Genomic DNA, 25,632 nt, shown 5'->3' with positions numbered 1-25,632 from the left:
AGCACTTGGCATTTCTACCTTTTTAATCTTCTCTGTTTTGTCTGGATGTTGTTATGTATTTGAGCCTTATAATAAGGAAGCCTATGTGTATTATAGAGTGGACCTTGTTAAACATCTCACCCTTTGGTCTTCAGAATGACAGGCTTTTAGTTATCTCGGTCATTAGAGAAGAGAGCAGTGGCCTAGCAAAGCGTGTCAAAACTCCTGACATCTCGACACTGTCACCTGTTCGTAAATACATCTTCTGGCCAGCTCCGTCCTGCCAACTTATATTACCAAGCATATAGACGTCAACAAGCCAACACATGGATAATTACTTAAGCTCATGTCCGTTATCCTCTATGCCTCCAAGATACAGCTAAAATATTTGTTGCTTAAGTATCGGTTGATTAATGTAATTCAATTTCACATTCATTCACTGAGGGAGGTGACTTTCTCTGGAACCTATTTAGATTGTATCTTCAATCATTATTTAATAATTTGTTTTAAGCTTTAGAAAAATAGAGATTTAAAGATTGGTTAAAAAATTATGCTTATAGAGTTGCATACCAGCACTTTGGAATTATACAATTAAATAGAAGAATTATTTCATGTTTGGATACAAATCCCATTAAGCCACAGAAAGGTTTCAAGTAACATCCAGGGAACTGAGACATTCTTCAGCTGCTCCCTGCCAAGTTAGCATATTGAATGGGTGACTACAATTATGTTTTTTATTTTTCCATTACCAAAATTGTTTAATTAGTGGGCTTAGTGCATGCCAATATCGCTGCTAAACACCAATACTTTTAAATGTCTCCAGTTTTCCTTTGTCTTTATTCATTTTATATGTGGGAAGAAAAATAAACATAGGTTAGAATAAAGTGCTATAGGTCCTGGCCATAACTTCACAGACCTGCTAATAATGCACATTATTTTATTTAGAATTGTGTATAGGCTTTCAAAGGCCTTTTGAAAGATGACATAAGGGAAAGACCTTTTGGTGGTGGCAGCCCTGGTGTGTAGGCAGAGCCATTGATGTGTTTATTATGCACTGCAGGCAGCAAGCGTTTATCAAGGCAAAAGTCAGTATATTTCCATGGCTCTGTCAGTCACTTGCACTGCAGTTTCATGCTTGATCCTAAGAACTGATTCCTATATAAGAAAAAGTCAATTATTTTGCTTAGAAATGATTAAAGTGCCTATTAAGTGTTGGCTTCCTTACACCAGTATTTGGTTAAATGCCACATTTTTAAAAACAAAATGATGGTGATTTATAATTGTGCTGAACAGGCAGAATTTGTTACACAACTATTTTAGCAGTGAACCACATTTGACCCAAAGAAGCCATAAAACCATTGAACAGTTTACAGTGTCCTTTTGTCTTAATTTGTGCCTGCGTTTGCCTTGTGACAGACGAGACACTTTCTCACAGCCATTAATTGGGAAGCTTCCCAAATGGTGACCAATAGACACGTATGCTTCCTTGACTTCCATCCAGATTCCTGTGTCAGTGATTAAAATGAATCTGTAATCTCAATGTTATTGATGAGCACATCTCTTGTAATATATATTCCCACTATTATTTAGTCATTTCTAGAAGTGTAGATCAGGCAGTATGATCAAGAGTGGGTGGCAAATACAGTTGCTATCATAGTCATCAATCTTTAGCCCTGATATGAATAAGTGCATGTCAGTTAATTGCTTGGGTCTGTTAATTATAAACAAATGTTTGCCTTTATATGTGTTGGAATCTGGGATTTTTTGTTCAGCAAAACATTGAGACTTGGTTGCATATACTTGGTCTGAGAATAGGCTGAGTACAACACAAATGACTAAATAGCTGCTGCAGTCCTGCCTATGGAGTGAGCTGTGTTCAGATTATTAAATACAGAGTTTAGCTGCTATGCAGGGACAACTATGAAATCACTGCAGATATTAGCAGGGAGGCTCACAGCTGCCGGCTGCACTGCTAAGTATCTTGGCACTTTTGTTGCTAGTTGAGACTATTAGCTACTCTGGCTATGGCTGTGCATTGTGAATTCAACATTTCCCTGGCAACAAGCGAATAATCCGGTGGAAATACTCCCAGCTCTGGTGATACTGTTTTTGTACCCTATAAGGATCAATTATTATTATCCGATGTTTAAGGGCAGAGACACACGTGGAGATTCGGGGAGATTAGTCATCCGGTGACAAATTGCCTCTTCTTTGGGCGACTAATCTGCCCGCAATGTCGGCTAGAATCTAAATTTCCGACTGGATGGCACTCGGAGCGCTTTGTTTTCTGAAGTTGCCCGAAGTTTCCTCGTGAGGCAACTTCAGGCAAATTCGGAAAGCAAAATGCTCTGAGTGCCATCCCGCCAGCGATTTCGTTTGTAGCCGGCTGGAAGGCAGTTCAGGGTGATTTGTCGCCTGAAGAAGAGGCATTTTGTCGCTGGGAGACTAAATCTCTTAGGGCAGAGACACACGTGGAGGGCCAACATTCAGTATTCTGCAGCTTAGAAAGACTAATGCATCATTACTTCCAAGTGCAATTTTATTTAATGCCTGTTCTCAAATGCAAGCCAATTGCAGAATCATGGGGTGCATATTCTAGATCAGGGATCCCCAACCTTTTGAACCCATGAGCAACATTTAGAAGAAAAAGAAGTTGGGGAGCAACACAAGCATGAAAAATGTTCTTGGGGTGCCAAATAAGTATTGTGATTGGCCATTTGGTACATTTGGTATCGCCTATGTGGATTGTCAACCTACATTGAGGCTCTGTTTGCCAATGCACCTGGTTTTTAAGCAGCCAAAACTTGCCTTCAAGCCAGGAATTTAAAAATAAGCTCCTACTTTGAGGCCACTGGGAGCAACATCCAAGGGGTTGGAGAGCAACATGTTGCTCATGAGCTACTGGTTGGGGATCACTGTTCTAGATGCACTTATTGCTGTATACAAGTGACACCAATGGCTCACCAACCCCTTGGATGTTGCTCCCAGTGACCATAACGCAGGTGCTTATTTTTGAATTCCTGGCTTTTGGTTGCTTAAAAACCAGATGTACTGCCAAACATAGCCTCCTATAGGCTGCCAGTCCACATAGGGGCTCCAATATAGCCAGTCGCAGTCCATATTTGGCACCTCAGGAACTTTTTTCATGCATGTGGTGCTCCCAAACTCTTTTTATATTTGAATGTGGCACATGGAATTCGAGTCCAATGAATGCACATGACACTAATAAGGTGGGGTAAAGCAGGCCCTGATGTAAATTGCATAGAACCAAAGGAACTTACATTTGGGTGTGTGCTTCATTCCAGATTAATAGTCTTCTGATTAAGGGTCTTTCATTTCCCTTTAGAGCTAATTTCATACATTAGTAGCTGTAACATGTAGCTGGCTTAGTCACCCTGATAACAAGTTTAAGTATCTTGAGTTCTGAATAGAGTTTAGTGCTTTTGTTAACATTCCTTAGCAGTGCAAAAGGTTACATGTAGACTAGCACCATACTATATGAAATGGAACAATTAAACACACTGAGTTGATGTTCAGTTTTCCGCGGGAATCTCTCCATTTAGTCATCCCATTTGACAGATTGCAATAGGAAGATGGCAGGGGCGAGAGTGATGCTGAGAAAGGTACAGCTGCTGTCCCCATGGGAATCCGAGTCTGTAGGGATCTTAGTTCTCTGACAGGACTTAGCAAATATTTGTGCCCTGAATTTCCCTATGACATGTTGGATGGACACGCCAATGATTGGTAATGGCGAAAAACTGTATTGTGCCGTAAATCTGTTGAGAACTCTGTGTGCACCAGTTGCACTGTGTTAAGAAAAACTCAGAACAAAGGATCAGTTAAGGATGCAGCTGAATAGATTAACAAGATTTCCATAATTAGGGAGAACGAGGAACAATGGGACCCACCCCTCCCCACTTTCTCTTACTCTTTTGTCTTTGGCTCCGGATAATGGGCAAGCAACCAGGGTGGGAATCGCACATGCCATTTGGTCACTGGACAGTCCTTTTCTCACACAGCACGGATGTGCATTCTAACATCTGTCTTTTTCCATGAACTTATTTCTATTTTTCTGAAGGCACTCACTGTTCTTCCACCTGGCAAGCTGATAATTTGCTTTACTAAGTAGAAGTATGTTATCTATACCCTCTTTATTTACATGTCCTTTTTTTAGCAGACTTGTATTTCTCTCTAGTTAAAATATAAATACTTAGATAGGATTTGCAAAGTATTCCATTGAGTAGAAAATAGAGGTGTTGCAGTCAATCAGACAGACCCCTTGGTCCTTAAAAGCATTTTTAATATTGGAAGGTTTCTCAGACAGGGAAATTGTGGGCAATTTGAGTTTGCATTTTGGTAGTGCATTGTAACTGGAGTTACCTAATTTTGCAAAGCAGACACAACTGTCAGTTTGGTGCGAGGTGCAACAGAGGAGCATGTAATAACACAAGAAACTTTGTGATTTGCATTTGGATTGGTGCAAATTCTGCTTTACCCTGTACCTTGCCTTTGTATATGAGCCCTAATGTCTGCTATGAGAAGTGATGCAGAAGGCCAGGCAGATCACTTTGGAGCAATCAGTTAATTATAAGACCAAATACCTACATCCCCCACTTTAACATTAATCTGTATTTCATTCCATGATTTTGGACATCAGAAACAGACTCCAGTGTTGTGAAATTTATTACCACAATCACACTGAACAACCGTGTCCTGTTTTATTACCAGAAGCCACTCGGTAGACCATCAGACCTTGTAGGTGCATGGACTCTAGAGACACTATAATAACAAGTTACAACTACAGAACCTCAGAATTTTGCAGGAGAGTTGGCTGTTAATGCAGGTTACTGACCAACGGGGGGGGGGGGGGCAAAATGAACTGACTAGTATATATGTATATATAGAACAAAACACTCTGAGAATAAAACCAAAGCTAGTATCCTCAGGCCAACAGCGTGCTTCATTGCTGACAAGGTGATTTACGAAACTGACAGAAAGAAAGCCGCCTGCTTAAACTATCTAACTATTAGCATTGGCAGTTTATTTAAAGATTTCCTTTGATTTTAATTGCGTTTGACTTAACATTCTGCAAACCTAAATCAGGTTAACTTTTTTAATGGCTGGACAGACTGATCTGAATGCCACAGCGTGACAGGCTCACTCTCTACCAAAGCATGGAGGACCCACAGGAGCACGGGAGGTTAGAGTTGGCTACGGGAACTGCGGGCTGGGACGTGACTCAAACCCTGCTAAGGGATATTATTATAAGAATGTTTTCCATTTGGCTTTCCTGTCATGTTCTAAAACTTAATTGTGTTTAGTTAGTGAAGCTGTCTTACAATTAAAGTACTGAACAAGGAGAAGATATATAAAAGTACCCTTCTACTAAAGTAACCCACCATTGCTTTTCAAACAACTTATTGTGTGCACAACCACTCTGTAAATGTGTATGTATACATCTGTGTTGCCTCAACTTTGATGTTCTTCATGGCATCCTCTATCTGTTTATGTGTATACTAAATGCCTTAGCCGTAACCAGGGTTTTCTGTATAGGCACCTGGGCCCATGCCTAGTACAACATACTTCCCATGTATGCCTTTTGTATGAAAAAGTTGAATTTATTTTGCAGCGAAACATGATGGTGGAGCTTAGGGGGTACCCACATATAAACTGTTCACGTGCTCCAATCTGGTGGCAGAGGAGGCATGTCTAGAGCTATCTGTATGGACTTTGTATGTTCTCACCATGCTTGCGCAGGTTTCCACCCAGTACTCAAGTGTCCTTCGATAATTTATAGGAAGATAATATACATGTAGGCCATAGTGTGTTGTGAGTTAAGGGCAGGGTCTACAGGGCAGAGCAGCCAAGGTAATCACCCACCTTTGATCACCTCAACCCTGTCCTGTCGGCATGTACGGCCTCTACTTGCACTCTATACACATCTCCGCTACTTGCACACCGAATCCCTACATAGATAAGGGCAGAGCTTAGGGAAATGTAGTGGTATGTGCCATCTAGGGATGGGCGAGTTTTTTCGCCTTGTTTCGCCGTGGAAATGATGCCCATAGACTTGTATGGCGTTGTGGGTCAAAAAAAAAAAGACGTGTGTCATACACCCATGGACTTTAATGGCCGTCCGCGACATTTCGCCGGCGGTGAATTTTTGGCGAAACGAAATGGGTCAAATTCGCCCATCCCTAATGCCATCGCTTCCCTCTAGCATTGCACTTTAGGAACATCTCTCTTCTGCCATCCCCTAGTTCTGGCCCTGTGTGAGACTGTGATAGGCTGGTGGCAACCTTATAATCTTGTAGGTAATGATGTGTCCCCAAACTTTTTGGGTTTTTTTCTTTATTTTATAAAGTAAAATGCTGTAATTTTTTAAGTCATATTATTGGGAAAGCAATAAATCACAAAGAGAATGAAAACAATGGCACAGCTTGACCCGGCCAGAATGTTCTGTTTTTAGTGGGATAAAAGCCCTCTACAGAAAGCCTGAACACAAATCAAACTAATATAGCACACGTGTTTGAACAGCATTAATGCTTGAAATAAGTCCAATCAAACAATAAACATTTTGTGGGACATTTCTATGGCCAGGAAAGAAAAGCAGAAATTTCTAGTGATGGGCGAATTTATTCGCCAGGCGCGAATTCGCTGCGAATTTGCTGCGAATTTGCGTGTTTCGCCGCCAGCGAATAAATTCACGAAACGCCCGCGAAAATTCGCGGCAAAAATTCGCCGGCGTCAAATTTTTTTTTCGAAAAAACGGACGCCAGCGTCAAAAACGGGCGCCGTCTTCAAAAACGGGCCGGCGCCATTTCGCAAGTTTTTCGCCGTTTCGCGAAATTCGCAAATTTTCCGGTGAAGCTAAACGGCGCAAATTCGCCCATCACTAGAAATTTCCTTTGGGGGGAGATCATAGTTCATGTTAGGTGCCAAGTGATGCCCAGTGGGGTGCAGCATTTATAGTTGTTATTGTATACTTTGTCATTGAGGCAGCATACATGTAGATATAGATCAATATATCTATTGGTAGTGCTGTTTCAGGGAATTTGAGAAGGTGTTTGTGTGAATTACTGCATTTGCCAGTGACCTGGGACATGTACCAGCTGTTGTTTTAGTGTAGTCACTGTGTATATCAAATTGATTTTTTTTAATTTTGGGGGGACATATCACTCTCTGTGATACACAATCTTCATAGCACAGGTCGACTTTACAAAGTCATCAACACAATAGTGATAAAATAGCTGACTAGGGAACATGACATCACCTCGTTACACAGCACTATGCACACATGTACTCATATACACAAATAGCGTGTAGTCTATATACAGCCCGAAAAGCATCCCTGGTCTTTTCTCCTTTGTGTTATGTGCAGTGTCAGCACTCGCTCAATTCTGTTAGGAGAAAGTGTATAGTCATATAGTTAAGGCCATGCCTGGGGGCAGGACTGCAGATAAGCACCAGGATGTCAAATTTGGCATCTCAGCAAACACATTGTAATAGGGGTAGGGTTGACATAGCAGGTAACTAGTAGTTTTAGGGATGAGGTGAAATTAAGTGGTTTCCAGACTCCTTTGGTTCTACCTCTACGAGGTCCAATATTTGGCCAGTTCTGCCTTTAGCTCATAACAAACTTACAGATATATTAAAACATTTTGTTGTGAGCCATTGAGACTTATCCCAGAGTATCTTGGGCAGTAAAAAAGGTGTTCAACCAAAAATCTTACCTTACTTTATCTTCAAACTGGGCTTTCAGGCTTATCTAGGATAAGAAACTGACCTAAGAGGTCAACGCAACAGTTTGGAAACCACTGTTTTTACTGTCCTTTACTTATGCATTGACTTGTAATTGTTACTATTGAATTTGAGAATAGAGCTTGAATTGTTATTGAATTTGAGAATAGAAATAGCAATTTCTTGAGAACACCTTATAAATACACAGTTAAAAATAAGTGTAATTTTAAGGGCGAAAAAAAAAACTACGGTCTCTTCTTGGTCCTATTATAATTTTCTCAGGATTTTATAGGGAGGTTCTGTTTTGCCCCAGTTCCCTGGTGTATGAGAAACTTAGTTTAACAGCATGAAAGGCAAATTCAATAAGATCTAACTGTTCCTTAAAGCACTGTGTGTTTTAAAGGAGGGGAGGGAGATTCAATTGAAAAATCTGCCCTCATTTTCATGAAAATAGAGCTATTGGTAAGAAACAGTTTGCCGTCACTAATAAGCGTTTACCTAACTGCGGCACGCTTAATAATAGCACATCAGTGTTTGGCTTGCTGGATAAAGCCCTGCAGAGCTGCTCTTTGGAATCCTCTTGTGTAATTTTAGTAGGCAAAATGAAAGCCATGATCCTGTATAAGTCAATTAATGCATTAGGTAATCTAATTGTGCTCTAGCCACAAAGTGGCTTAAAAGCAGCTCCGACAGTGAATAGTACTATGGTACCTCCCAACCCCCCTAAGCTTTACTATCCCCATGGTCTATATGAAAGAAGGGAAAGGAGAACATACGCTGCTGAAGGACAACAATAGGTCCAGAGGGACAAGCACATGCAGATGTTGGGAAAGCCAGAACTTATCCGCAGCCCTCTAGCCAGAGGGCTAGAAATACTTTGTGAGCAGGAACAGATCAGTATGCATGTAATATAAGCAACAAAGTGGCAAAAGAGAAAGGGGTGGGGGGATGGAGGCTCCAGCTAGCACCAAAATTTGGAATTTGTTTTGCCCTCAGCAAGTTTCTCAATCTTGTCTCTGTTCATTAGTTAGAAGGGAAACTGATCGGCGGAGAAACGGTGCAATTAAAGTTACTTATCCTGCAGACGTTGATGTGTGATTAACATTCCTACATGCTGATTTGATTATTTGCTTTGTTCTATGCGTATTTTGTGGAAGGAGCCACAAACCCAGCGAAGGTCTTACAATGGACAAAAATGATTTCTAATTAAATCCCCGTAGAACAAAGGCATTATTTTTATGGGCTGATGGAACAGTTCAGTTTAAGACTTAGAACAAGACTTTAAGGGCATCGACACATATACATATTTAATTTTTTTTAAAGGATAAATACAGTTACAGTGAAACTTGCATCAGAGGAATATTTACTACTTTTGTTGCATTGCAGCTGCCAATGGAAGGGATACAGGCTATAGAATAAAGTCTGAAATATCCTAATGTGTATGTTTTGTTTTAAATTCTCCGTCTTTTTGAGAATTTAAGATGTTTCCATGTTAGGAATAGATTTCTGTGTATAGCCAACCATTGTACAGCTGAACCATTGTAACCATATTGTGTACTAAGCCCATAATAAAGTCGCTTTTAGTGTTTATTACTACTAACAGTGCTGCACTTGCTGAGTACTTTCTTTCACATGGAAATGAGCCTTGCCTGCTTCTCTTTCATACGCAAGAATCTTCCCCAGACCATTATAAACTGCACATTTAATATATCTTTGTTTTAACAGTTTATACTGTTTACATGAATAGTTTATTTGTAGAGAAGCCTTAGATTCAATAATTAGAACACCAAAGCTCTACACAAGCAAGTGGCAAGTTATGGGGAATCAGTATTTTCATAGGAATGCCCATTAGTGTCATTGGATTTTTAACACTTGGCCAAACTGAATTCAGTTTTCTTAGATTCACCCAGATTTGATTTTATAGTGATTTTTAGCTTACTGTATGCAGCCTGAGCATTTTACATATAATTTAATGCTGGATTTGAAAACGTACCAACATTTCAGATAGGGTTAAAAATAATGCCAGGTATGGGACCTGTTATCCAGAATTCTAGGGGAATGGTGTTTCATATAAGGGATCTTTCCTTTATATGGATCTCCAAACCTTAAATCTAATAGAAAATAATTTAAACATTAAATGAACCAATAAGGATTAATTCTATTTTAGTTTGGATCAAGTACAATGTACTGTTTTATTATTACAGGGTAAAAGGAAATCATTTTTAAAAATAAGAATCATTTGATTAAAATGAAGTCTAGATAGCCTTCCCATAATTCAGAGCTTTCTGGATAACGGGTTTCCAGATGCCAGATTCTATACCTTTATCAGAGCGTCTTTCGACTTAAACTTACACTGTCATAGTTATTTTAAAATATGCTAGCCTGCTTCAAATCTGGATTTGCACATTATTGGTATTGTACAGGTATGGGACCTTTTATCCAGAAAGCTCGGGACCTGGGGTATTCTGGATAATGGGTCTTTCTGTAATTTGCATCTTCATACCTTAGGGGGCAGATTTATCAAAGGTCGAAAGGTCGATCGAATGGCTATACTTCGACTTCGAATATCAAAGTCGAAGTCTTTTTACCGAATTTGACTGTTTTGTCTAAGTCGTAGTATACTATTCGATGGTCGAAGTATCCAAAAAATTACTTTGAATTGCGATTTTTTTTACTTTTAAAATTCCCTCTAATTCACTTCCACCCTTGATAAATCTGCCCCTCAGACTACTAGAAAATCATTTCAATATTAAATAAACCCATTTAATACGGATTAATTATATCTTAGTTTGGATCAAGTACAAGCTACTGTTTTATTATTACAGAGAAAAAGGAAATCATTTAAAAAAAAAAAAATGGGAGATAGTCTTTCTGTAATTCTAAGCTTTCTGGATAATGGGTTTTTTCCGGATAACGGATCACATATCTGTATTTGCAACCTTTGTGGGACCCTCAGTCCAGTACTATCAGGATCACAAAAAGACCCCTGCAAGTATATTTATTGCGTGTGAATGCTGTGCAAACTGAGACAATCTATGTTTTGCTTGTTATCACAGTCAGTGCTGCTGTGTTCCACCAACAAACATTTAAAAAAAAAAAAACTGCTAAGCTCAGCAGGTTATTGCGATTTTTTTGTGTTCAAAATGCAAAAACGTGTAAATGACCCAAAGTTCTTCGTACAACACAGTTTCTTAACCGGTGTTAAATGTTCCCCCTGGCTATGAATGTGGCACAAAAGACCATCTATGGTAATGATATAAAGCCACTGGCTGTGGTCCCTTTCTGAGTTCCAGTGTGTTGCACATTCTCGCTTCTTCCTGCTCACAAAGGAAACGGGCTGCAATGAATAGGGTAAATGTGGCAACGGGTTAAAAGCCTCCAGCTATTAAGGGAATAACCTCTTTGCAAATAACTGGTGCCAGGTCAGGAGAAATATATACTCAAAATCAGAGAATGCACAGAGGGATTTGCAAATCAAATGCTATGCCCTCATACACATTGTAGTGTTGCACACACTGTCCCCAGGCACATTGTTTAGGACCACAATGCATTTTGAACATCTAAATAAAAGTCACGGGGGAATGTAATAAAAGTCGGTAATGGAAAAAATATTCGCAATGCAAGTTATGCCTCTGTGCGAACAAATTTGCCTTTGTGCGAATTTAATATAGCTTTTGCGAACCCGGAATCTGTTAAGCGACCACTTCCGACAGTGGAAGAAAGTTTGCGAATTTTCTAGTTTGCGCCAGTGCGCAGTGAATGTAATAAAACTTCGTACTGATAAAGTTGTTATGTTTGCTCCAAAAGATTACGACACCTTCAAGCACTTCTGAAAAGTAGGCGATGCACAATTAAAATTCACAATGTAATAACAGTTTAAGGAAGCGTATTACATTGCAAAATGAGACTTTTTATTCTTATTTGTGCAAATTGTTTTGCTCTTTGCTACTACAGGTATGGGACCTGTTATCCAGAATGCTCGGGACCTGGGGTTTTCCGGATAACGGATTTTTCCGTAATTTGGGTCTTCATGCCTTAAGTCTACTAGAAATTCATTTAAATATTAAATAAACCCAATAGGCTGGTTTTGCTTCCAATAAGAATTAATTGTATCTTAGTTGAGATCAAGTACAAGCTATTGTTTTATTATTACAGAGAAAAAGGAAATCATTTTTAAAAATTTGGATTATTTGAATAAAATGGAGTCTATGGGAGACGGCCATTCTGTAATTCGGAGCTTTCCGGATATCGGGTTTCCGGATAAGGGATCCTATACCTGTATTATTACATTCCCCCATATGTGCAACTCCCTGTGCTATGTTTTGTGTGTATATTGTAAAAACATTAATGTATCTGTTTGTATATACACAAATTAACAGCGAACCATGATAGTTGTTGTAATGAATGACGTTCCTTTCTAAGCGCTATATTAATAACTGAGGATGAATTGAGTTCAATGCTGTATTCCAGAGGGATTCAGATAGGAAAAGTTAGACGGCCCTGCTCGCATTGTAACATTTCTCTTTATGATTCCGAGTTTGTATCGCCGATGTGGAAGTATTATAATACACGTGTTTTTCTCTCTCCAGATTTGCGGTTTGCAGCTGACTCCAAGTTGTGATTTAAAAGCCGATTGTATTTTAGGAAATGCACTTCAATCAGATAAATAAATATTGATTTAATGGGTAAGCATTTTCCTCTTTAGCATTAACACACAGTTATTGTGCACTTCCCATCCCATAACTTTGGTTGGTGAATTATCAGGAGAAAGGATAGCTGTATATTAAATTCTGAAGTTTTCTTATGGGTAAATAAATGTTCCGAATATACCGGCTTATTTGCGCATCTCCAAAACGAGGGATACCCAATAACTGGGTCTTCTTTCCCTAATACAGTGGCCATAATGATCACTGTTCCATGGGAATTAAAGGGAATGTCAACCCAAAAAATCTTCTCAGTGTCATTAGTCTACTGAAGAATATTAAATTGTGATGGTTTTTGTGTGTTCTTACTATTGCTACATTTCCCCACTGAATTTTGAACACAAAGCTACTTTTTTCTATTCATGTTTGGGAACCTTGTTGCACTTTTTATCTAAAGCTCAGGATTTAATGTTAAATAGCTGGTTGTAAAGTGAATCCTTTTCATTCATTGCGGTCTTTGCGGTTCCTTTTCTGGCTCACAAACTCTGTGGGGCAAATTCACTAAGCGCCGAACGCTAGCTTCAATTCGCTAGCGTTGGGCATTTTCGTTACTTCGCAAATTCACTAATGAACGCTGGCGTAGATTCGCTAGTGTTACTTCGCACCCTTACGCCTGGCAAATTTTCGCTACGGATGTAACTACGCAAATTCACTAACGCGCGCAGTGTACTGAACGCTACCTTTTACGCTAGACTTCCTTCGCCACCTCAGACCAGGCGAAGCGCAATAGAGTAGATAGGGATTGCTTCAAAAAAATTCAAAATTTTTTCTAAGTCCCAAAAAACGCTGGCGTGTTTTCTACATTATGGGTGATAGGCTGAAAAAGACCGAAAATTTTTTTAGGGCTCCCCTCCTTCCCCCCTACATTTCCTGACTCATGGCAACTTACCTAGACAGTGGGCACATGTGTAGGGCAAAATAAAAAATTTTTTTTGATGTTTTGAAGGTTTTATAGGCATTTGTAGTGCTGATGCGTATTCCTCCATTGAAATTTGAATTTGGACTGTAAATTAACCTTCGCTAGCGTAACTTCGCTTCACTTAGCGAATCAACGCTAGCGCAACTTCGCAACCTTACGCTACCCCTGTGCGCAACTTCGGATTTTAGTGAATTCGCGGACCACTGGCAAAACTACGCTTGGCGAAGCGCGGCGAAGTTGCACCTGGCGCAACTACGAATCTTAGTGAATTTGCCCCTGTGTGTCAGATCCTGTGTTTGAATGTTCAGTATATTGATTTCCTTGTTATTTGTAGATACACAGTTCAAATTCTCACTTTTTACAAAATGTATGCTATACAAACAAAAGCACCTGCAGCAATTTGGCCAAAAGTTTATGCAAGCCAGTTGCATTGAATGGAAGCCATACTGCTTAAAACTTATGTAGAATCCAGCGCAGTTAGTAAGTCTGGGTAAGAAATGTGTCGATTTTATACAATTCAATACACTTCGACAGGTTTTCTACTGATGTGCAACGTTTACACATAGGGCAAATATCTTTACAAAAACTTTGAAAGCTTGCATGAGTAATAATAACTCACAATTACTGTATTGCTGAGATTTTATATTGTAGGCATCTGCACTGTTATGTTATTCCATGGTATTAAAAGAAGACCTATTAACATTATTTTTTTTTATCTGTCAGCTCTCTTGAAGATGCACTGGACACCGGAGCATGCCCAGTCCCTGACCCAGTGGCCAGAGCAGCACCTCGATGTCTCATCAACCACCTCTTCTCCAGCTCACAAATCAGATGTGTACAACAGACAAAGGTTAAATTATGCTTGGGCCAATGATGATATATCTGCACTGACTGCCTCTAATCTCTTGAAAAGATATGCAGAGAAATACTCTGGGGTCCTGGACTCACCATATGAGCGATCTACATTAAATACCTATACAGATGGAGCCTTTGGACCTGTTAATGGACAAAAGGGGGACATTGAGTCTTGGCAGATGTCACACGGGTCTGAGAATTCTTATACAGTCAACTCCATACATGATAGTTTGGCTGGCTCTAAATCAGGCAATGGTCCAATTGGACTGGCTAGCCCAACTGTAGCATCTGGTAACCTTCCTGACCCAATTTACCCTGGTACTACATGTGGGGGGCCAAACTCAACGGGGGGTCTTGTGGCTCCCCAAGATTATACCTCAGCCTACAGTGGCACTTATCTTCCATCAGGCTACTGTAGTCAACCTAACTCAGCACTTCCACCTACCCATCCCTCATCTCTTCACAGCTCAGGACTCCAGCCAGCACATGCATCACCAGCTCTGGTTCATGGATACAGCTCTTCAGGCTCATTATACAACTACAGCTCAAGTGGTTATCCAGCTCAGCCTGCCATTGGTCCTGGATATGGTGGAATGCATCCATCTCATCCTCCAGGTTATTTGCCATCTGGTATTGCTGCACCTACACCACTTCCACCCCATACTACATCGTCAAGGCCCTCAATGGTCCCTGGTTATGCTTACCAAAGTTCTACATTAGCACCATTGTCAGTCCCACCTCTGAGCACAGAAATGGCAAATTCCTTGAAAAGAAAAGCTTTTGACATGACAGCAGCAGAAGAAAGCGAGGGCAGGTATAGAAAATACAGCTATGAGCAACCAAAGCCTACCTCAGATGCTTCATTTGCAATATCCGATAGTGTTCCAAATGATTGCAGAGGCAATGGCTTCAATCGCAATGGTGAAACACAGCAGGTTGCCTTTAAATCTGGAAAGCGCCAAGTAGAAGAAGAGGGAACAGGAAAATATAACAACCAGTCAATGAAAGTAATGATTTCACCAACATTTAATGAAGAAAGGCCATTGAGATCTAGCGAAACATTTGGAAAATTCACTCCCCCGGTAATAAATGGTGAGCATAGAGGTAATGAGCCAGGGCATGTTTTTGCACAGAGAATGCAAGTTCCAGGGATAAAACAGACAATGTTTTGTAATTCTTCAGAAGATCGTATAAAAAACATGGATCCCCTTATCCTGGAGCTTGTTAATACTGAAATTGTTGACTGTGCCCCCCCTGTGCAGTGGACAGATATTGCTGGCCATGCATCTGTGAAGGCGGTAATTGAAGAAGAATTGGTATGGCCTATCTTGAGACCTGGCGCCTACACAGGAACCAACAGGCCACCAAAAAGTATTTTGTTATTTGGTCCCCCAGGTGCAGGGAAAACACTGCTGAGTAGGTGCATTGCCACACAGCTTGGATCAACATTGCTTAAGCTCAGCAGCACTGTTCTTCTTTCCAAGTGGAAGAATGAAAGTGAAAAAATCTTGGAGACTGTGCTGTACATGGCAGGCTGTCACCAGCCTACTGTAGTTTTCATTAGCGAAATTGACCTGCTTCTTTCTATTCATGTAAATGAGGACAATACACATTTGAGCAATCTTAAAGCTCAGCTTATTTCCTTCTTAGATAACATAGCTACCTCATCTGATGATAACATCATTTTCATTGGAACTTCACAAAGGCCTGATGATATTGATGAAGAGGCACACCACAGGTTTGCAAAGAAATTTTACATTTCACCTCCAGATAGCCTAGCCAGGAGGCAGATCCTCCATCACATCTTGGCACAACAAAACTACTGCCTTAGTGAAAGGGAAATGGCATCGCTTGTCCAACACACAGAGGGCTATTCAGGCAATGAGCTGATTCAACTTTGTCAGCAGGCCGGAGCCAATCATCTTCACAGTATTTCAGGGCAGCTACAGCCAACATCCTACAAAGACTTCGAAGGAGCATTTTGTAAACTCCGAGCCAGTACCTCTCAGAAGCAACTGGACTTGTACATGGAATGGAATAAAATGTATGGTTCGAGACACTAACAGTGAAATAACTCTGATGGAACAATTTGACTCTACACTGGTGTTGTTTTTGTTGTGTGTGCGTGCGTGAGACCTCTACCTGGAAACAGGTTAACAAAAAGTTTTTGTTTCTCTACCACAAAAATCTTAACATGACAGCTGAATGCCAAGTGACGGGCATCTTTTTACATCTGTGTATATATGTATACATATGTGTATAGATATATCCGCTCTGTTGAATGTTATGCAGAGGAAAAAAACTTTCAAAAGGTGATTTTTTTTTTCTACACATTTCAAAATACTGTTCTCAGGATACCTTCTATTTATTGCCAAATATTGGCAGTACCAATGTGGTTTCACAAACAGGTGTTTGGATGTTCTGCAAACATGTCCTTAAGGTCTTGTTTCCACTGGGGTGACCTTAACTGCTGTTTTACATAATACATGATTGTTTTTTTTTTTATCAGCCCCTTCATGGCACTTTGGGGAACCATATTACTCTTGGCATAATTTAGGTGACCAGGCACCAACACAACGTTGAGGATCAAAATACAACAACTAAGAAGGGATGGAAAGAGAAGTACACTGTTAACTAATTTTAGTTTTTTTGTTTTCATTTTTAATTTTTTTTCAGTTTTTTTTTTATTGTTAGTCTTTTTATGTTCTAAATACTCAGGAAATATTTACCTCCAAAGGAATGTGTCTGTTGAACTCAACATTCTCATGAAGATCATAGAGTTAGAGACTGCAAAGAAGTACTTGAAATAACTGCAAGAATTTAACGTTGAATGTATTGTATATGCTCTCACTCACACTATCAGGAACAAAAAGATCCCACAAAAGTCTGCTTTATTTTATTTTTTATATACGTTGTTATTATAGTGTTGATTTTTTTTAAAACATGTTAATTGCACGGTAGCTTGACATACTTTCAGTACCACTTTTTGGATGTTCTTTTTCAAGTCCTGAGAAGTATTATTTTATTGTCTAGCCAGGACCTTGCCTCCTATGTTTTTTTTTATTTCTAAGACAAAAACCCATAGGAGATTTGACAGCTCAGTCTTTGTTTACAACTGGGATATGCTGTTGTGCCATTTTATAGCTTTTATTGACCATATCTCACAATGTGCCACTACTTTCCTTGGGCTTTATTTCACTGGCATTGATACTGGGTAATATACATTTAGGTTTACTTTGGATCAAACAGTAGAGTTATAAATGATCCCTTTAGTACTAGAAGTAACACATCACCAATCTAGACTTCAGATATGTTATGCCCCCATTGGCTGTAAATTCTGTAGACAAAGCTACCAACTACTAAGGGGCGGCCATGAGTCTAACATGCCAAGTCTAGATGATCATTTATAATTAGAGAGGTATGAGACAACCTTTTAGTTCTTCCAGAAGATGCCACCTAGTAATACTTCTACTGGGTGCCACCTCCCAAAGCCTTTTAAACCATTGCTTTAAAACAGAATCTGGATCTTGCCATATGAGATGCAAATTTCCAGAATGACCAAAGAACTCTTTAGTGTCTGAATAAAAATTGTTTAATATGATATACCAAAGTTTCATAGGAATACAGGGGCTGATTTACTAATGACGGGCAGGCATAGAGAGCGGCTTCCATGTTTGGTTAGATAACAGCACAGTGGTTACCTGCCAGTGTGTAAAGGGTCTTGAACTTTGCACTAGTCCATAAGAATGGGACTACCCTAAACAGATGCACCTGATGGTCCTACCAATGCCTCTTTTATTGGCTTGTGGTGCGAGCAGAAAAGCAGCATTCTGGAAATCGGCTTTTGAACAATCTTAGTAAATAAGCCCCCCAGTGTTCTCTTTTGCACTGGAATAGATACATTGAACGCCAAAGGATAGTCTGTCCAAAATTATGAAAGGGTTTATAGTACCTACAGCTTGTCCTGTAATATATGACAGGCCACTTCGGTACTCAGCCAGTTGAATTTCCCAACTTTAGAGATGAGACATCTCTCCAAAATTGTTTACTAATTCTTCAGAGGCTTCTCTACCTGTTAAGGCTTTATTTTCAAGTGTAAATACATTGTCTCTTTAAACCAAAGTTTGTTAATGAATATGATTTGAAAGCATTATGATAGAACTCTAATAGTTTTACTGTACATATATAACCCCCCCCCCCCTTTCCTCTTGTACGTTTAGGAGAAGAAAAAAAAACAATTTAGACTGTGTAATGCTTGTATTCTCATGGATTCAAACCAAAGATACAGTACAGGTTGTAGCAGTCAGCCTAAAGCATATGTAAAGGTTACTTCCTAATGCTGCAGTTGTCTGATTGTATTGTTTGTATATATACAGCTCATCACATGCCTACACAGTGCCAAAATGATGTTGGTTCCACTATTTCTTTCTGATGTTGCTGATTAGATAATGTTCATAACTCCCAACATTGGTTCTATAAAACATGTTCTGATCTGCCTTTCTATGGACTTAATCTTCCTCAACTTCCATTTTCAGATTGGCCGGGTCCATCTTCAGCCTTCAGACAAGGGTGTAGGGGATAGGATCTCTATAAAAAATGGAGGTGTCTTAGAACTAAACCGCATTTGACAGAAAGAAGCCATGCTTTTCTATAAAAATATTACCTGGGCATCTTGATATCCTACTCCATCTCTTCCTCTGTGAAGAGATGAAATAGGAAAATCAAAGATAAAATCCCTGTGCTTGCTGAGGCACCCCAAAAAGATTCTAATGGCTTACCTGTTACCCCAGATTGGCGCTGTTCTTGAAAAAAAAACTCACCAGCCAGTACTGCTTGCAGAGTGCCGCTCCACCATTTCTTTTGTTCTCCCAGGTGTCCACTGCTAAGAAAACAGTGCCCCAGGCTGATGAATTAATTTACTTTTCCTTCTCCCCCATGTATATCTGTTGCATTTTTGGAGATACTGGTCCATGATCATAGCACACAGTATCAAGCAACCATTAAATAATGGATTTACCACTATCTACAGCCCAGTTTGTCTTAACTTTTGCAGGTTCTGGGCATAGTACTATCTTACAAGCTAGAGGTCCAAAATCTCTGTAGTTTATAGGTGCTGTGACCTAATGGGCTACTTTTGTATTCTTTTCTGGTGCCCAGCTATTTTGGGAAATTTTTAGAACCACTGCTAAAGAATTCTCTTACGACACTGTTGATTCTAGAGGGATTATGACAGATAAAAGTTCAAAGGATAATTTATTAATGTATAAACACCATTTGATATTTTCAGTAGGTAGTTTTGGGGTATCCATTTTTCAGCCCTGCAATAGCTGAAAAGGCAACATTTGGACCCTATGATTTATTTATTCCTCCTCCTTCAGATGTTGCCCCTTCTTTTCTTTCTTGAGTTGGTTTATTTTTTTAAAACAACTCTTCAGAAGTAACAATTCTGTGTTTTTTTCCATTGGCTTTTCCCATTAACTCTGTTTTAAATCTGCAAACAGCAGCAGGCCCACGGCTATTAAATTCAATGTAATTCTCTAATTGAAAGGCCTGATCTTTGGATTTAGGACCAGGAAATGAATGCATCATACTGGAGAATTCTCCATTGGCAGAAACAAGGCTTATCTTGCTATGAAACACAAGCTTTCTGTTTAACTCTGAGCAGTTTGTGTGAGACGCCAAGCACTTCCCAACAATACCGTCTTTGTCAGTGTAATGGTTTCCAACTGTTTGTGGCTAACACTGCACCCCCTTTCTTGTATTCTCCTCGCCATTAGCTAGACAATGGCACCTTGTTTGTTTTCAATATTGCTGCAATCTTATAGAGAAATTCCATCTATAATTAGGCATAATGTTGTTTCCCTTCATTTATGAGTGTGAGTGCAAGGGATACTGCATTCACAGCACATTCCTTTTCTGCTTATTTGCATTTATTTCTATTGACAACTGCCCTGTTGTCTATAGAGGTTTTACCCCTAGACGCCAACATCAATAGCTCATCATATGGCCATAAAGAAATAAAGATACTGACCTGACTGCTGTACTATGTATCGATAACCTCATCTCATACACTGTTGCCTTTTTTTAAGGAGAATAAATGAATTAACCCTACTTATCAATTAGCAGAGAGTTTCCAAAATATATTAGCAAGAGTTTACTACTGCACGAAAGGTGGAAGTTCATTTTTAAATAAATATTTAAGGCTAGGGCACACAGAATATTTTCTACCTGGGTGATTAATAGCTCCGTGAGTTGGTGACAAAGCACAATATTGACATAAATGGCAATCATCTGGAAGGAATGCCCTCAACAATCTAGACGATTACTATTAAAAATAATAGCAAGAGATTCTATGTTTTGTAGATTCCTGTGCATCGACCAACAATAGACCTTGTGCCATAGCCTTAAGTATCTAATAATGCATCTCTAGGCAATGTGCGGCTCTAGGGCGGTGCCAGTCAATGGCCTCCACAAGGGTTAATACAAACTCATGTTTATATTTAAATACTTTCATATGTTGTTATTGCTTTTTACATTTTTATGTGCAGTGATCACCATCCTGTTCAGATTTAGGAGTGAATGGAAATGAGTTTTAACTGCTGAAACACTGCCTTGTCTCTAATCTGCATAACTGCCGTTTATATGTGCGTGTATACTTGTCACAGCTCTGTACAGTTGTATCTGGGGAAGAGTGATATAGTAACAAATGTATATTTGTACAACATATTCTTTCTTTTTATATAAAGGAACAATGACAGTATTAGCTCTAGATTCCCATTGGGAGGGGGTTGTATGATAGTCAGGTGAAGAATTACTGTCTAAATTCTTTTGGGTACTGTTTGGCTCTGCGTCAGAGAATGCCAACGCCGATTATCTGTAAGACAAACTCATTTCTAGCACAATAAGGTATGAAATCCAGCCAGCAGCCATTTTTTTAGTTTCCATGCACAAAGCGTGTCAACTGTCAACACACACGTGCCATTATTTCCTATTGTGTTTCATTACGTTGTGAAATTATAAACAGGTCTTGTAATAAATTATCCCTTATGTCTTTATTCTTGAATTGTTCTTTGCTTTCTGTAACAGGAGGGATGATATTGAGTCACTAGTGAAATCCGCGCACCCTTCCCAGCTTTATTGTACCCACATTGAGCACTGGTCTCCTGCTGCCAAGTTGGGATGCTTTGTGCACACTTAACTTTATTTATTAGAAGCCATTAATCACTGGTTGATGTCTCAGAGCAAATGAAATGTAATGGAGTCTTCTGTCTTTTCAAAGCCTTTGATGTTCAAAATGAAGATGCCCTCTCTGCAACATTGGAAGAGACTGATACACTATACATATTATCAATCCCAAACACCAATTCTTTCATTGCTCAATCCCATTATAGGTTTCAAAAATAATTCATGTATCAGTTTACACCTTTATACTCTCAGGTGATTCACATGACTGGGCCATACCACGGGGTCGGCAACTTTTATAAAGCCAGTGCAGAAACCATTCTTGAGATACAGAGGTTTATGTCCCAATTTATTACTGCAGCAAAATAAAATCCTAATTGGGAATTATAGCCAACCAGTCCATCTTAAAGAAACACCCTGACAGCAAACAGTTTTATAGCACCTGAAGTCCACTTACCTTTGGTCCGGTCATTGAGGGCGGGGAAGAGCCACAGTTGTTTTGCATCTCTCAGGCTTAGAATTTAAACTGTTATCTGGTTGCGAGGGGGCAATTCACTTAGCAACCATGGAAGCATTACAAAATTAATATGAAAGCAATAACAAATAAGTATAAGTAAAAATAAGTATAAGTGACCCTGACAACTGCCTACATTTTCAGTCTCAGTCTGGAAAGGAGGCAGATTTGTAAAACCAGTGATTATGCAAAATTGATGATCTAAAGGTGCTTAGAATAGTTCCATCAATACTCAAAGTTAATGTAAAGGTAAAAATTCTACCTTGAACAGTATATATTTTTGTTTATACATACATTTGTGCATTTCCCAGTTTGCTGCAGGTCTTGTCACCCGTAGCAACCATTCAGATATTTGTTTCAAACAGCAGGTCAGCAAATATTGTCTGCAAATTGGTTGCTATAGGTTACTAGAACCCAGGGAAACTTGGAAGCTGACATTGTCCAGTTTTAGCATATAGTACAATGGCCATGTTCCTTGCTCTCTCCCCCAGCACAAACAGAGGCCCGTAGGAGAAATATTATGAAAAGACACATATTGTGCAAAAATGATTCCAAATTTTTATTATAAACATCAGACCTCCAACCCGCAGGCCTCTAGCTAGTGTTAAACTACAATGTGGGCTGCTGAATATAGGAGCATTCTCCAGTAATCTCTATTTCACTAGTAATTAGATCACATGCTGCATAGATCTCATGACAAATATGTTTTGGGTACCCTGATTTATCAAATGTAATCATTCTGGAGGGTAATTGAGGTGGTAAGACATAGAATATGCATAGACGTATCAGCTCTTCCTCTGCTTTCTTGCATTTCCATTGTTCTAAAAGGAGTCGGAGGTCAGTTTTCCAAAAAGTGGTACTGTATTTGTAGGACATTCTCATCTGACCGTGTTACATGATCTGGAACCATTTCTACCTCATTCTGCAAAGTATTTTACATGAAGTATTTATTTCATGTTTTTTTTTTAATGTTGGGATGCTCTTGAGCTGTAATGGTCTACCTCAAAAATACTGTATTTAAAAAGAAAGTATTGCGCAGTATTAAAGAGATTATGTGAACTTCACGCCTGGTGACTTTTTTTTCTGTTCATGTTCTTCTTTACTTTTTCCATATATAAATATCGAAATAAAAAGATGCTCGAGAATAGGGTCAATCTGGTGAAGGCAAAGCATTCTAGAGACACTTGGAGATCAGTTATAGTAGTGAACAGTATGGATAATACATGGCCCTGAACATAAGGACTGAGAGGGAGTGCTATAGTAGTGATGGGCAAAAAAAATATCGCAAATATCGCAAATATCCCGCGAAATTCGTGAAACGGCAAAAAATTTGCAAAATGGAGCCGTCAGTTTAGTGAATTAATTTTCCGGCTCCGAATCGCGGCAAATTCGCACCTGGCGATTAAATTCGTCCATCACTATGCAAGAGCAGATCTGTAGAGGAGTAGGGGAATGCAGTATTGGCCATTCTATAACATACTAAAAGTTAACAACCCCTTTAAATTGGACCCAAGCATCCATATAGCTGCTGAAACTCCAAACTGGAGAGCTAAATACTTAACAAACTTAGGCCAATTGCAAACTGTCTCAGAATATCACTCTCGACATCATATACTAACAGTTAATGTAAAGGTAAACAACCCCATTAAGGCCCCAAATCATAAAATAACCCAATCTTTAATTTGTTAAATGGCATTTAGATTTGCATCAAACATGTAAAGTGTATGGTGCTCCAACAAAAAAAGTTTAACTTATGAGAGTCATTTAACATTTAAGGTCGGAAGTTAGAGGAGTGATATGATTAGTACTACCAGTACAGTCTGCAGTGGAAAAAGTGCCACATGTCAGTATGGAAAACTGACTTTGTAAAACTAACTCTGATATCATGTTGAAATCCTATGTGGCCTTGGGCAAACCATTTATTGTCCATAAGCTCAATGTACTTGAATGTGTTTAATGTACAGTATATATACAAGTATAAAAATAATAGAAATGTCCTCTTCCAGCAATGTTCTGTTGCTGATACATCACATGACCCAAGCTAAAATAGAACGTGACATATCTGCCAGTCTCGTTGTGGCTGCACATGATAGCAGCACCTGATCAGTATGATAAATTCATTTTTCCAAAGTCAATTTTTACTTTTCTTGGGTTAAATGCACTGGGTTCCAATGACCTCCCCCCCAATATGTTGAAGGATAAAAGGTGAGAGTCTGGCTTCCTTCTGAATGGCTATTGTGCCCCTATATTTGCAGAAATGTAAAGATACTTTTTGTGTATTCACCCTAAATTCTTGTGCTGCTGCTGCTCTTTCATTCCAAAAAACAATGCGGGTGGGTGGAGGCGTGTGCAAAAACAGCAAAAATGCCTTCTGTTACATAAATAAATGAAGTGGAAGTCTACTTAGTAAGTGCTCAGTAATGTAACAGTTGGGGAAACAATCTGTGCCTTTTAATATAAGCAGAGAAGCTATAGAACGTGTTGTGAAGGTTCTGCTATTTGCAGAGAAGTACCTCTCCTGTGAATTGCTCAGCCAGGGGTTGATGCCATTGAAATTACCTTTTCTGCTAATCTTAAAGGACATTTCCACTTTTACTGCTTTTGCATGTTTTATAATGTCCTATTCACAGGCAGGAGTGTTTGACTGTGTCACAATGCAGATCATTTTTTTTCCAGTATCCAGAAAGCTGTTATCCAGAGACTGTCTTCCATAGACTCCATTTTAATCAGATAATTCTTTTTTTACCTTTTTCTCTGTAATAATAAAACAGTAGCTTGTACTTGACCCCAACTAAAATATAATTAATCCTTTTTGGAGGCAAACCCAGCCTATTGGGTTATTTCATGTTTAAAGGAGAACTAAACCTTAAAAATTAATGTGGCTAAAAATGGCATAGTTTATAAACTGAACTTATTGCACCAGCCTAAAGTTTCAGTTTCTCAATAGCAGCAATGATCCAGGACTTCAAACTTGTCACAGGGGGTCACCATCTTGGAAAGTGTCTGCGACACTCACATGCTCAGTGGGCTCTGAGCAGCTGTTGAGAAGCTAAGCTTAGGGATCGTAGCAAATTATCAAGCAGAAAATGAGGTTTGTCTGTAATATAAGCTGATGCTATAGGGCTGTTTATTAAATTCTGATGCTGGTTGCAGTGGTTTCTGTGCTGTCATGTAGTAATCATCTGTATTAATTACTAATCAGCCTTATATTGTGACATTTCTATTCTATGTGTACTGTATATTGTGAGTGGGTCCCTAAGCTCAGTAAGTGACAGCAGCACAGAGCATGTGCAGTGAATCAGCAGAAAAGAAGATGGGGAGCTACTGGGGCATCTTTGGAGACTTCCCTGCTAAAGGGCTGTGGTTGCCTGGGGCAGGTACATAAGTACAAAACATAATGTACAACATTTTTAACTTCTTCTTTTGTTAAACTTTAAATGATTTTATAGTAAACTTAAGGTATGGAGATCCAAATTCTCCTTTATCTGTAAAACCCCAGGTCTTGAGCATTTTGGATAACAGGTCCCATACCTTTATATAGATCCAAAGCTTTAAAAAAAATATATGGCCTGTAGATGACAATAGTTTTCCTGCTGCTATAAAATAATTTTAGCAAGAAAGCAAGGGAAAAACAAGAACTGGTAGATATTCGGAAGGATCAATTAAATCCGATGCTGCTTTATATGTTGATCATTTTCCCCAGTGTTATAAAGGCGACAAGAATTTGCTTTCAGAACAAT

General features: G+C 39.2%; 1 protein-coding gene across 2 annotated transcripts in view; it reads left to right on the top strand.

Annotated features, from left to right (window-relative positions):
• The window catches only part of LOC108708614 (fidgetin), a 66,461-nt gene extending 43,390 nt beyond the window's left edge, over positions 1–23,071 (top strand). Inside the window, exons 2-3 of one of the 2 annotated variants that reach the window (XM_018247503.2) lie at positions 12,309–12,404; positions 14,065–23,070. In XM_018247503.2, coding sequence (XP_018102992.1) covers positions 12,401–12,404; positions 14,065–16,259 — 2,199 coding nt within the window. In that variant the 5' untranslated portion in view covers positions 12,309–12,400 and the 3' untranslated portion in view covers positions 16,260–23,070. Of the gene's footprint in view, positions 1–12,308; positions 12,405–14,064 lie in introns of both variants that reach the window. The other variant, XM_018247502.2, reaches the window with a different exon arrangement.
• The last annotated feature ends 2,561 nt before the right edge of the window (positions 23,072–25,632 follow it).

The sequence above is a fragment of the Xenopus laevis genome, chromosome 2L, assembly GCF_017654675.1.
Source record: "Xenopus laevis strain J_2021 chromosome 2L, Xenopus_laevis_v10.1, whole genome shotgun sequence".
Classification (NCBI taxonomy): Eukaryota; Metazoa; Chordata; class Amphibia; order Anura; family Pipidae; genus Xenopus; species Xenopus laevis.
The sequence above is the reverse complement of the archived record's forward strand: the minus strand, read 5'-3'. Positions and strand labels throughout refer to the sequence as shown.